The sequence below is a fragment of the Chiloscyllium punctatum genome, chromosome 6 (assembly GCF_047496795.1).
Source record: "Chiloscyllium punctatum isolate Juve2018m chromosome 6, sChiPun1.3, whole genome shotgun sequence".
Classification (NCBI taxonomy): Eukaryota; Metazoa; Chordata; class Chondrichthyes; order Orectolobiformes; family Hemiscylliidae; genus Chiloscyllium; species Chiloscyllium punctatum.
Genome location: NC_092744.1, coordinates 39,870,088 through 39,882,689, shown reverse-complemented (window position 1 = coordinate 39,882,689; position 12,602 = coordinate 39,870,088). Strand labels below are relative to the sequence as shown.

The following is a 12,602-nucleotide window of genomic DNA, read 5'->3' as shown; positions in this document are numbered from 1 at the left end:
ATTGCAATGCTTCATTTGAATTTCAACAATCATTCTAATTAGCCCCAAGAATGAGCGCACTGTTTTTAAATATGAAGTCATTTAGCACAATTGATTGATCTTAATTTATCGGTAGAATATTTTGAACCTCTGTGTCAGTGTAGAGTTAGAATTCATTGTAATTTTGTCTTTTAAAAAAATTATTAAGAATATGTTAAGGATGATTTAATTCTTTAGAACAAGCTGCCCAGCACTTATTGTCCATGCTTAGCATGGGTAAGCTTTTATTTCAGGGAAATTGTGCTGACTATTTTTCAATGTCAAAACAATCCATTCCAAAGATACTGCCTGTGCAGTATTGAATACTAGACATTTCAGGAAATAATATATTACAAACTCACCAATTGCTGCAACGTTTTTGATCCAAACATTTGCATCTTATTAAATTAAGACTGATGCACTGTACAGTGTAACATTAGTAATCAATGCAGAAGGTAAGAAATCCTGCTTCTTTCAAATATTTGACTATACACAATGGTTATCTTACTTCTAAATTTTTTTAGATTCCCTACAGTGCGGAAACAGGCACTTCGGCCCTACAGGTCCACACTGACCCTCCAAAGAGTAACCCACTCAGACCCATTCCCTTACCCTATATTTACACCTGACTGATGCACCTAGCCTACTCAATCCTGAACACTATGGGTAATTTAGCATGACCAATTCACCTAACCTGCACATCTTCGGATTGTGGGAAGAAACTGGAGCACCCGGAGAGAGCCCATGCTGACACAGGAGAATGTGTAAACTCCACACAGAGAGTCACTCGAGGCTGGAATCGAATCTGGGTCCCTGGCGCTGTGAGGCTGCAGTGCTAACCACTGAGCCACCATATATGTACATGTTAGTTATATTATCAGTTTTTTAATGCATCTTCACTTGTGTACCTATGTAAATAACGCTTTGACATTTCTAATGTCATTGTCCTTTCTGTTAGAATAGTACACATATTTTGATAATGTTATGCAGGTCGCTCAAGCATTATATAATTTATGGTCTCACCATGTCATAATCTAGCCCTAATTCTAAGACATTGTCTCTCCTTGCGTTGCATATGATGTGTCAAGACAAAGGTCAACAGCCTTACAGATCAAGAAAATTAAAAGTGGATGGGGGAAAGGAGAGAAAGCAGATAGGAAAAGGTGGGAGGAAATACAGTGTGGGGGGCGCGGGCAGGGAAGTTAGAGAAAATAAATTTGAAGGAGTGATGTGATGCTGAGTAAGTGAGAAAGGAGCTGAGGAGAAGCATGGAGCCAGAGAGGAGAAATGCAGTAGAGTTAAGCAAAATAGCAGAAAGATGGTGAATGAAGAGGAAGAAGGAGGTGTAGAACTTGAGATGCTGTCCAAGATGTTGAGAGGATGCAGATGGGAGGGGGCAAGAAGAATGGTATGAGATGAAAAATGAGAGTGAAGAGAGGAGAGGAAGCTCATTGGTGTGAGAAAGGTGGGGATAAACAGAAATGAGGAGACAGGAAGAAGATGAGTCATGGGATGGAGCATGAATGTGACAAAATTGCCTTGGTAGGTGTGATGTAGATCATGCTTCTAATTTTACCTCCTACGTCCTGCTTTTTGCTTGACTTAATTTACTACCACACATGATTGTAACACAAATTAAAACAGACAACTTGAGACATGAATAAGTGGACAATTTTACATACAGTAGGTTAGATTCAGGGGTCACTAGCAAAGCAATGGTGCCACTAACCTCAAAAAAAGCTGCCCACAAAGACTCAGTGATCTTGATGATGTGGATTGCACCTTACTCAATGACAATTTGAATCTGATGGCAAGTCGAAGAGATATCCCAGCATTGACCAATAACAAACAAAAACAGAATTTTTAAAAAAGATTCCTATTGACCTGGATCTTGTGGAAATGTTAGGAAGTTTGGTCTGGAATTGGTCAGCATTTATATCACTACTCCTCTAAAGCCGGTAACAACTTTTGGAATTTGTACATGCACAATTAAACTGAATGAATTCAGAGACTCCTGTCAGTGATTCTTGCAGCTTTTTCACAGCGCATGCTGTTTGAATCCCTACAGTCTTCAATGAACTAGAAATCACTGAACTGATTAGAAATTGACCTTTTACATTGTAATCTCATTGATAAAAGCCACCTTCAAAAACTTAATGCATGATTAGTTAGGTGTAACTTTTTTTTCTACTGCTATAGTAAACTTACTTTTTGCTGGAGAACATCTCTGGCCTTGGGGAATAGTTTTTGGATTTATGCAATGTCAATTATTCCCTTACTGATAAAAGATATTTTTAATACAGAAACTTTTAAGATGCTTCAGCTTCTAATATTTATATTCTACATCCCAATCATTTACTGGGCTCACTGTACAAATTCAGAAAAAAAATCCAGTGAATTTCCTGGTTTGCAGTCTGTGAAATATTTTACTGTGATGTAACGTACTTTGGTTGGTAAACATTGTTATTGTTCAATACTAAGTACAAGCTAAAAGAACTGCAGATGATGTAAATCAGAAGCCAAAACAGCAATTGCTGGAAAAGCTCTGCAGGTCTGACAGCATCTGTGGAGAGAAATCACAATTAACATTTCAGGTCGATTAACTCTTTTGGGTCACTCGACCTGAAACATTTACTCTGATTTCTCTCCACAATGCTGCCAGACCTGTAGAGCTTTTCCAGCAATTTCTGTTTTGGCTTCGGATTTACATCATCTGCAGTTCTTTCAGTTTGTATTTAGTATTTAAACAGCATGTTTTGTGAAAAAGCTGCAAGAATCTCTGAATTTTCAGTGCGTGGGTGAATTCCAGAAGTTATTACCAGCTTTAGAGAAGTAGTGATATAAATGGTGATCAATTCCAAACCAAAATCCATTACATTTCTACAAGATCCAGGTTAATAGGAATCTTTTAAAAAATTCTTCTTAAATGTACATAAGCAACAGAAATGCCACCAGGTGGTGCTCTCTTCTAACAAAGCTACAATATTTTTCTCAAATAGAAGATTCTTAACAAAGATCGCTGAGTCATGTGATAATTTGGTTTATTATTGTTAAAGGAATGTTCATTGCAAATAGTGAGGGAAAATTTGGAAAAATCTAATTATTTCTTAATGTTCTGGCAGGGTTATGTTTGGGGAGTAATATATATTACTCATATTTAGTTGCTTTGATCAGATAAATACACAATTAGCACGGCTAATTCCTTTAAACATACAGCCTCAGAACTGTGGATGCTGGAAATCAGAAACAAGATTAGAAATTACTGTAAAAACTCAGAAGATCTGACAGCATCTGTGGAGAGAAAGCAGAGTCAACATTTTGGGTGCAGAGGCCACTTCTTCAGAACTGATTGTAGCTTGGAAAAGATTGGTATATATGCTAGAGAAGTGGGGGGAGGGGCGAGAAGGGAAGAAGTAGCTGATGGAAATGGAGTCCAGATAGAGAGAAAATCAGCTGGGCAGAATAAGGAATGGGTAAAAGTCAGTTGCTAATGGGGACTGTTAGTGGCTGACAATGGGTTGTTTGTAGCCAATATCTCTGTCTCAAGCTTGCTACAATGTTCCAGTGAAGCTCAGCCCAAGCTGGAAAAACTTCACCTCATTTTCCTCTTGGGAACTCTGCAACCTTTCAGATTCAATATTGAGTTCAAATGTTTTAGGGTCTGAGCACCTCCTCCCATCTCCTTATCCCAACCCCCCACCCACCCCAGGCCCTGTCATCACATGAGCTGCTAACACAAACAACCCATTGTCAGCCATTAACCATTCCCATTAACAGCCAATCTTTACCCATTCCTTCGTCTGCCCAGCTGCTGTTCTCTCTATCTGGGCTCCATCTCCACTTATTGTTTACTCTTTTCTCGTCCCCTACCTCTTCTCTAGCATATATACCAATTTTTTCCTAGCTACAATCAGTTCTCAAGATGGGGCAGTGGTCCTAAAACATTGACTGTGCTTTCTCTCCGTAGATACTGTCTGATCTTCTGAAATTTTCCAACAATTTCTGATTTTGGTTATGGCAAATTCTTTCTTTGTGTAGAATGAAAACAAACAGATATTTGCTGTAGTCTGTCCTGAATTAGAAGGGCTCATGATCAGCAAAAGGAAAGGAAAATAAAAGGAAATTTATATCGCACTTGTCAGGACCTTAGGGATCCTAGTGCACTTTACTGTCAATTAAGCACTTTGTAATGTAGAAATAAATGAACATTGCAACGTCTGCACACTGCAAGCTTTCATGAATACCCATATAATGCCCAAATACTTTGTTTTCATTAATGTTGGTCAGACCATATGATCATAGAATGTAAGAGCTGAAGTAGGCCATTTGGCCCAGACAGCCCACTCTGCTATTTAATGAGATCATGCCTAATCCGATAACCCTCAACTCCATCTTCCTATCTTTTCCCCATAATTTTTAATTCCCTTACTGATTAAAAAGCTGTTTCTCAGCTTTGAAGATAATTAACAACCCAGCCTCTACAGCCCTCTGTAGTAAAGAATTCTACAAATTTTCCACCATCTGAGAGAAAAGTTCCTCCTTGTCTCTGTCTTCAATCAACAGTTTCTTACTCTGAGGTATTGTTCTCTAATCCTGGACTATCCAACCTCTCTGAATCTACTCTTTCAAGCCCTCCTAAGTATCTTATGTGTTTTAATAAGATCTCCTCTCATTCTCGATATCTTTAATGAATATTAGCCTAACTACTCAACCTCTTCTCATAAGAAAATTTCTCCCTTCCTGGGATCAACCTAGTCAACCTCCAATGTCAATATATTACTTAGATAAAGGGCTCAAAACTGTTCACAGTATTCCAGCTGTGGTTTTTCCAGTACCTTGTATAATTCTAGTAAAACCTCCCTGTTTTATATTCCATTCCCTCTGAAATAAAGCTTTCTGCAGTCTTTGTCCATTTAAATAATTTCAGAGCTCCTGCTCTTTTTGCCAAAGTTTACAAACTCACCTTTTCCCACATTATACTCAATCTGCTAAGTTTTTACCCACTCCATTAAATTGTTTAATCCCTCCCTAGACTCCTTGTATTATTCTCACTACTTGCCTTGCCTCCTATTTTTGTGTCATCAGCAAATTTGGAGATGGCACATTCACATGCACCACCCAGGTCATTAATATATATTGTAAATAACTGTGTCTCCAGCACTGATCCCTGTGGCATTCTCTTAGTTATAGGTTGCCTATAAATGTCCCCTTTATCCCAATTCTCTGTCTTCTCTTGTTCCCTGTTGCCTCTATCTTCCTTTTTTCATAGATTCATAGATTAAGAGTCTTACAGCACACAAACAGCCCCTTCAGTCAAACTCTATTTAAAGAGGCTCTTACTGTCTGTTCTTAAGTTACTTGCATGTTTGCCCTTTTTTGTTCTCCATCTTTGCTTGTTATCTTGTGTTAGCTGTTAAAAGTTTTCCAAACCTCTGAGTTGCCAGTAACCTTTGCCAGATTATAATTTTTTTTCTTTACCTGGTTAACCATGATCAGTTTGTCCCTTGCTAAGATCCTTCTTCCTCACTAGGACTTTGCTGTGAGTGATGAACTTTGTTTGAGGGGAACAAATATGAAACAGGACTCTAGGAATGACAAAAATGTTCCATCCATCTTACAAAAAGCAAGCATAAGTAGGGCCTATGCGAGTTGCCATAGACACACTTTGTATTTGGAGTAAGCGAGTGGAGTTGTAAGAAAAGTTTTGAAATGTATGGACAAGCAGAGGATGATGTTGGTGGCTAAGGACTGGTTAAGCCTCAATTCAAGGGAAAAGTGGATCAATCCTTTATTACTGTGGGCGGCACGGTGGCACAGTGGTTAGCACTGCTGCCTCACAGCGCCAGAGACCCGGGTTCAATTCCTGCCTCAGGCGACTGACTGTGTGGAGTTTGCACGTTCTCCCCGTGTCTGCGTGGGTTTCCTCCGGGTGCTCTGGTTTCCTCCCACAGTCCAAAGATGTGCAGGTCAGGTGAATTGGTCATGCTAAATTGCCCGTAGTGTTAGGTAAGGGGTAGATGTAGATGTAGGGGTATGGGTGGGTTACGCTTCGGCGGGGCGGTGTGGTCTTGTTGGGCCGAAGGGCCTGTTTCCACACTGTAAGTAATCTAATCTAATCTTCTTTTTCTTTATTGAAATGTAGCTATTTAGTTTATAATCTCAGTTGTTCTAAGGACTTCAAAATCAACCTATCTACACCTCCAATCTAATCTAGATAGGTGTAGATAGGTTGATTTTGAAGTCCTTAGAACAACTGAGATTATAAACTAAATAGCTACATTTCAATAAAGAAAATTTGGCATATTTCCAAAATTATCTGCATGGAATTCAAGATTGGGAGACAGCTGGACAAGTAATTGAGAAACTTGATGCATAGCCCCCTGCATAGGGTGTAATCATGACAGAAGAATCAGACACATGAGATTCCAATGTTGCATATTGACAAAAAAGTCATGGAAACTGTAAATAAGTTTGACAGACAGGTAGAAATATTCATAAAACAACTTGTCAAGCCTCTTCCCAAACCCTTCGGTCTCTATCATCTAGAAGGACAAAGTCGAAAACATGGAAACATTTGCGCCTTCAAGTTCCCGGTCAAGTCATTCACCATTTTGAGTTGAAACTATATTGCCTTTCTTTCGCTGTCACAGGGTCAAACTGTTGGAACTCTCTTCCTAAGAGTACTGCGGCTGTAACGACACAACATCAGTACAAGTACAGAGCTCATCACCACTTTATCAAGAGCATTTCAGGATGGTCCAAAAGTGCACATCCCATGAACAAGTAAGGAAAGCAAAAACACACCTACTGTATATAAAATTATTCATGCATCATGTTTTCTGTCTATATGTAGTTTTTATTATTTGATCAGGTAAATTACAAAATTTAATATCATGTATATTTCTGAGGTTACCTGATACTTTGTACAATTTGTTCTGCTCTAGTGCATCCAAAATGTTTCTTATTTTGTTTTCTGGGGGCTGGCTGGTGTACAAATGTAGAAGATTTGACAGTCTTCATAATCAACTAACATGCTGTCACTGATAATCTAAAATCTCACATGAAGGAAAAAGAAAAGAAAAAATGCCCACTAAGGCTAATGCTTGTGCAGTCATGTTGATGTTCAGAGGATAAGCAATGAAAAGCTAGACAAATTGTTTTTATAACACATAATGATCCTGAATATTGTGATGATTTTATACAAGTATCAACCTATGATTATTGACAAATTTTTCCAGGGTTTTAATTATTTAGAATAATTAACCGCAATGTATGCATATTGCTATGTTGTACATACTGTATATATTAGGTGTGTAATATATGTCAAAATGCTCTAAGGAAATAACAAAACCTATAAATCAGGAAATAACAATGAAAATATTATGGCAACCCTGATGTATTGTTTGAGATTATTTTAAAATTAATTGGAACATTATATAAGGAAGCAGATGAGGAGGACAGAGTTGAAACTTAGGTATAAAATTAATTATGCTAAACAATATTTTGATTCATTATTCAAGCAACAGAAAAATAATTTCAGCAGCAATTCTATTCTCATCAAGCACAACAGCAGTAGATCACATTCAATTTCCAAGTTGTTCAGGTAAGATATGGAAGAGCAGGAAGATGAAAGAAGTTTAAATTTATTGTACTAGAAAGCATAGCATAACCAGAATTTCATGCATACCCGACAGGTCTCTTTCTGGAGTGTATCTTTGTGTTTTACTGAGGAACAAATGGGCAATCCTTCAAGTAAAAACAGAGAATTCTGACAGTACGCAGCAGGGAATACTTCTACCATAGTTCTCACAAATAACATAAATCAATGCAAGCATCTTTTTAAAAATAATTTTATTTAACAACTTTTAACAATGGATTGTATACCACAAAAAATCTTTTCATTTAATTAAGAGCTCACTTTTCATTGCTGTGAGCTTGAAGTATTTTCATTGTTCAGTCCTCAGTTTTTACCCTTAAAGTATTTATAGTGCAAAAGGAATATTTGTACCACAAAGGCATGAAATTTTTTAAAAAATCCTTACAAACTAATATGAACATATATGAACTGAAATGTAACTTTGCTGTAAGTTTAATGCACTTTCCATAAGGACAGGCAGGAACTGAGTTTCAACAGTAATTCTCTTTCCTTTGGAGATTTTAAATCTACAGAAAGCTGGTCAATTCAATGGAAGACTATTTCCAATCAGAGCCTAGCCAAGGAAGTGTAAATTCACGGGAATGCTAACTCTCATGGACATTGATCCTAAAGGATAACAATACTTGGATGTGACTGGTGTAACAACATTTAATTAATATTATTAATAACTGGCTAAATAATTTGGATTCAGTTTTCTGTTCTTCCAAAGCAATGATGCATATTGTATAACACATTTGGTTTATTCAGAAACACTGGAGTCCTATATTTAAAACTTACAGTTTAATTCCTTAAATTGAAACTTTCAAAAATTATAATAAAGACTTATTAAAGAGTAGAGAATAATATATTTGATTGTAGAAACTCTTCTTTCTGCCAGGGAGTCCCCTTATGTCTTCTCACCAGGAGCCTGAGATAATCACTATAGCCTTGATTTTAAATTGGGACCGGAGCCAAGGGGAGTTGTAATCCAATCTGACTTTAACAACATGAACCTCAACTTCTGAGACTCATTTACATGCTGTCAGCCCAAAACTGGCAGGAAGCAGAAATAGGCCAATGGGCTCGGTTGTGAAGCAAGTGGCAGAAGACTATGGTCAGAAATTTTAGGAATAGTTCCTGACATTCTGCTAAATCATTGTCTGGGAAAAGCCAGAGGGAGGAGATGACTAAACTTTCTTTGTGGGGCCTGGAGGAACACTCCTGTACCTTCAGGGCTTTCAAGGAAAGTAAACAAGAAAAGGTTTTATAAAAATGACTTAGTTAAGGTTCTTCTGGTCCCAATTCCACTGTCTGGCAGGAAATCCACAAATGCCTTCTTGCTTATGCCTGGAATTAAAATAACAGTTCATGCCCAAAGCCACAAGCAAAACTCCATTTGCATATTTAAAGAAGGAGTCAACTGACTTCCGGTACATGTCTTTCTACCTATTCAGAAGAACAGATTAAAATAGAATATTGCAGGAAGGGAACGTAATTTTCCAGGTCTGTCCCCTGGATGATTTTAGCTTCTCCATCGAACCTGTTTTTGTTTTAATTCTGATTTGCCATTAATCAGTAGTGCATCTAATTTTCTGTCATCTGCGTCATGCACATGTTGTGCTTGATCTTATGGTAGTCTTTAACAAAGACCACTAATATTTCTGATAAAAGTTTGAACCTTTGTACAGTCTGTTTAGGTAACAAACAGATGTGGAAACTAGTGTAATAGTAGACACAATAAATGTACAGATGGAAAATCAAATCTGACAAGTGGTGGAATGGTGCAGCTCTCCAACCCCTTATTTGGTGCCTGGTTAAGTGGAAGTTATGGTGAAAGATCACAATCTAAGGTCTTTCAGCCAACATTAAATGGGAGATCGTTCGGTTATTGGACCATCCTGGGGCCTCAAATATAGTCGTATACAAATAAGAAATGCCTTCTGAGGAAGGGTCACCGGACCCAAAATGTTACTTTTGATTTCTCTTTACAGATGCTTTCAGACCTGCTCAGCTTTTCCAGCAGCTTCTGTTTTTGTTTTAGAAATGCCTTTGGTTTGTTTGTTGAATAGAGTCAAACTCCAATATTTGCTACTGTACAGAACAGAACTGCGTTAGGGACTATGTAAAAATATAAAGATATTTTTATGGATAAAGTATATTTCTGAAATAATAACAGGTTTTCCCAGGACAAAGCTATCCCACTGCAGTTTGGATGTGCTGACATCTGTGATGTCCCCAAATGCTGGATACTTTGCAGAATTTGTGGTAGAAGGACTATGTTTGTGCTCTCCTTGATTTAAAAAAAAAACTGATTTGGATGCCTATCCTTTGTGGAGAAATTTGAAAAGAAAAGCACCTTTGACCACTCAAGAAGTGGTCAGCATGTAGAATTCTCTAGATCCTATGGGAAAATACGAAGGTGGATCTTTGTTGGGTTGTTCCCTGAACAGACTGTCAATTTTATTTTGTAGAACGCCTTATCACCAGAACTTTCCAATATGCAGCAAGACATTGCTTGGCTGATGGTGAGAAGGGCACTACCTGTGAGACCCTTCAGGTAAACTGCAAGCTCTGCACCATTGCACAATGTCCTCAAAGCAGTTGCGGCGAGAGTTAAAGACTGGCACACATCTCCTGCTGGAGTGTGTCTTTGCAAAGGAGGTCTGGAGAGTGATGCAGTAGTTTTTGTCAAGGTTCATCCTGAGCAGCTCCATGGTGTAGGACTCTATGTTTTAGTCTGTTCCCTGGGCCACACACCAAGACAAACCTCAACTGTGCCTGGAGGACCATGAAATTAGTGAAAGATACTCTTTGGTCTGCCCAAGTTGTGTTGGTCTTCCAGAGCAAGGAGTTGACCCCAACCGGGTTTTGCAGACTGGCAAAGTCCAAGATCCAGGACGACATGCTGAGGGACACACTAAAGCTTGGGGCAGCTGCCACCAAGGCACAGTCGGGAAAGACCATCAGGTCTTTTTGCAAAAGTACAATGGAATTCTGTTCAGGTATTGGACCCTCCAGGTGTTAATATCCATAAATAATATCTTGTATAAATAAGAGATGCTTTGAGTTAATTGGAATGTCTGGGAAAGTTAAACTCCATTGTTTGGTTGTTCTCCATATGCTAAGACTGTACAGAGACAAACTGTTTTACCAACTATGTATGTACATAAAAAATTATTTTTGTGAATAAAGTGTATTTTAGAAAAAAAAGGATGAGTTTGAAGCAAGAAGAAGTCTCTTACTTGCCTCTTCTGGGAATTGTCCCCATAGTATGACATTGCAGCCTGTGCAGAAGGAAAGTCTTGCAGATGGCTGGCATTGCCAAGTTTATAGCGCATGTAAATGACAAATATTCCTGTAGTAGATGGCACACCTCTGCATCTGCATCTCCTGATCGGAAATGCATATAGTTAGTTGTGAATGGTGATTCCCTGAATAATGGGCCTCTGCCTATAAAGATCATTTGAAGTTTCCAACAGGTGAGTGCAATCTGTTTAGGTATCTGATGTACCCAGGTCCCCTTCTTATTCTTTCTCCATAAGTATAAAACAAACCCACTATTATGTATGTACCAGAGAATTGCCTATGCTAGAACACATGGCACAAAGCCTCTTTAGCAATCTTGGTTGAAAAAGAGTATAGACAATATAAAAAAAACCCAAAAGTCCTCAAAATACTGTCAGATGTTTTATGCTGGAACAATTGAAATGCATTTCTATTCACACTGCACCTTAAAATTCCTGCTCAGCTCTTCTATATGAGGTGGTAATTGATTCAGCAGTATTAACTGAAAATTATGCAGACCTTTAAATGACATTTTTGGACCTTAATTTGAAAGAAAACTGGAAACTGGCAGCCACATTTGGAGTCAGTACAAAACCTATCTGAAAATTTGGATTCGGACTGAACATATACAAATCAAAGCTTATGGATTTCCATCCATTTTTTAATCAGTTCTGCCCACATTATGCCCATTGATTGACTGTCAGTTTGTAAGTATATATTTTTCATTCTGGTTGTAAATAATTCCTCTGTATTACTTGGCAAACATCATAATGCTAATAAATTGTATGTTCATTATTATTAATAGTTCTTCCTACTGACTATTAATAATATGCTATATATAGTATTGATACAGCTGACTCTGCAACATACTTATATACTTAAAGTTCACTTCTGTTGTTAAGGTTATACAAAGCATTAAACTGTAACAAAATCACTGGGGCTAAAAACTATCAAAATGAATGGAAAGCTGCCAAGGTAAGTTGATTTGTAGCCAGTCATGGCTGGTATATTCTCCTTTACTTGAAGCCATATCCTCTTGTATCGAAGTGATACCTTGGAATTTCTTGGCACAGTATCAAACAGGAACTGTTTTCTAAATAGTGAACTTGCATTTTTCTTTTCTTGCATTGCACATGATAGTTCCAAATTTCAGTGCTGAACTCCACAAAGTGCACCCACATGCAGGAATCTGGTCATTGTCACCTTTTTCTTTGTTTACAATATTCTTCCGCCATTTCTCGGTAAAAGATATTGATTTTCCCATGCATCAAGCGAGTGTATGTGTATAATACATTTTGGAGAGTTCTTCCCATAAATGGCTTTGTATGTCCATACAGCTGGTTTGATGTGTCCTGTAAGTACCACAGAGGTTTATGACATGTAAGAGATTTGATGAAATTTCACCAGCATTCCCCATCAGGCCTTCTGGAACTTAGCAACATTCTACAAAACTGACAATGGTTCACATGGAATGTGTTGAATACCATTCTGCCTTTACAGACTTAAATCTCGACTGAAATTGAATTGTTTCCATTGAAAATAGAAGAGAACAATTCCAACTCAAACAACAAAAGTACCAACATTTTAGCCACTTTTCTAGAATAAACATAGTCAATCAGAACAAGGCCACTCAAAATTTAACATGGTTTTAAAATATAACATC

General features: G+C 37.8%; 1 protein-coding gene across 1 annotated transcript in view; it reads right to left on the bottom strand.

Moving 5' to 3' along the window:
- Positions 1-7,975: 7,975 nt before the first annotated feature.
- The window catches only part of LOC140478898 (erythropoietin-like), a 30,497-nt gene continuing 25,870 nt past the window's right edge, over positions 7,976-12,602 (bottom strand). Inside the window, exon 5 of the mRNA XM_072572513.1 lies at positions 7,976-12,291. Coding sequence (XP_072428614.1) covers positions 12,139-12,291 — 153 coding nt within the window. The 3' untranslated portion in view covers positions 7,976-12,138. The remainder of the gene's footprint in view (positions 12,292-12,602) is intronic.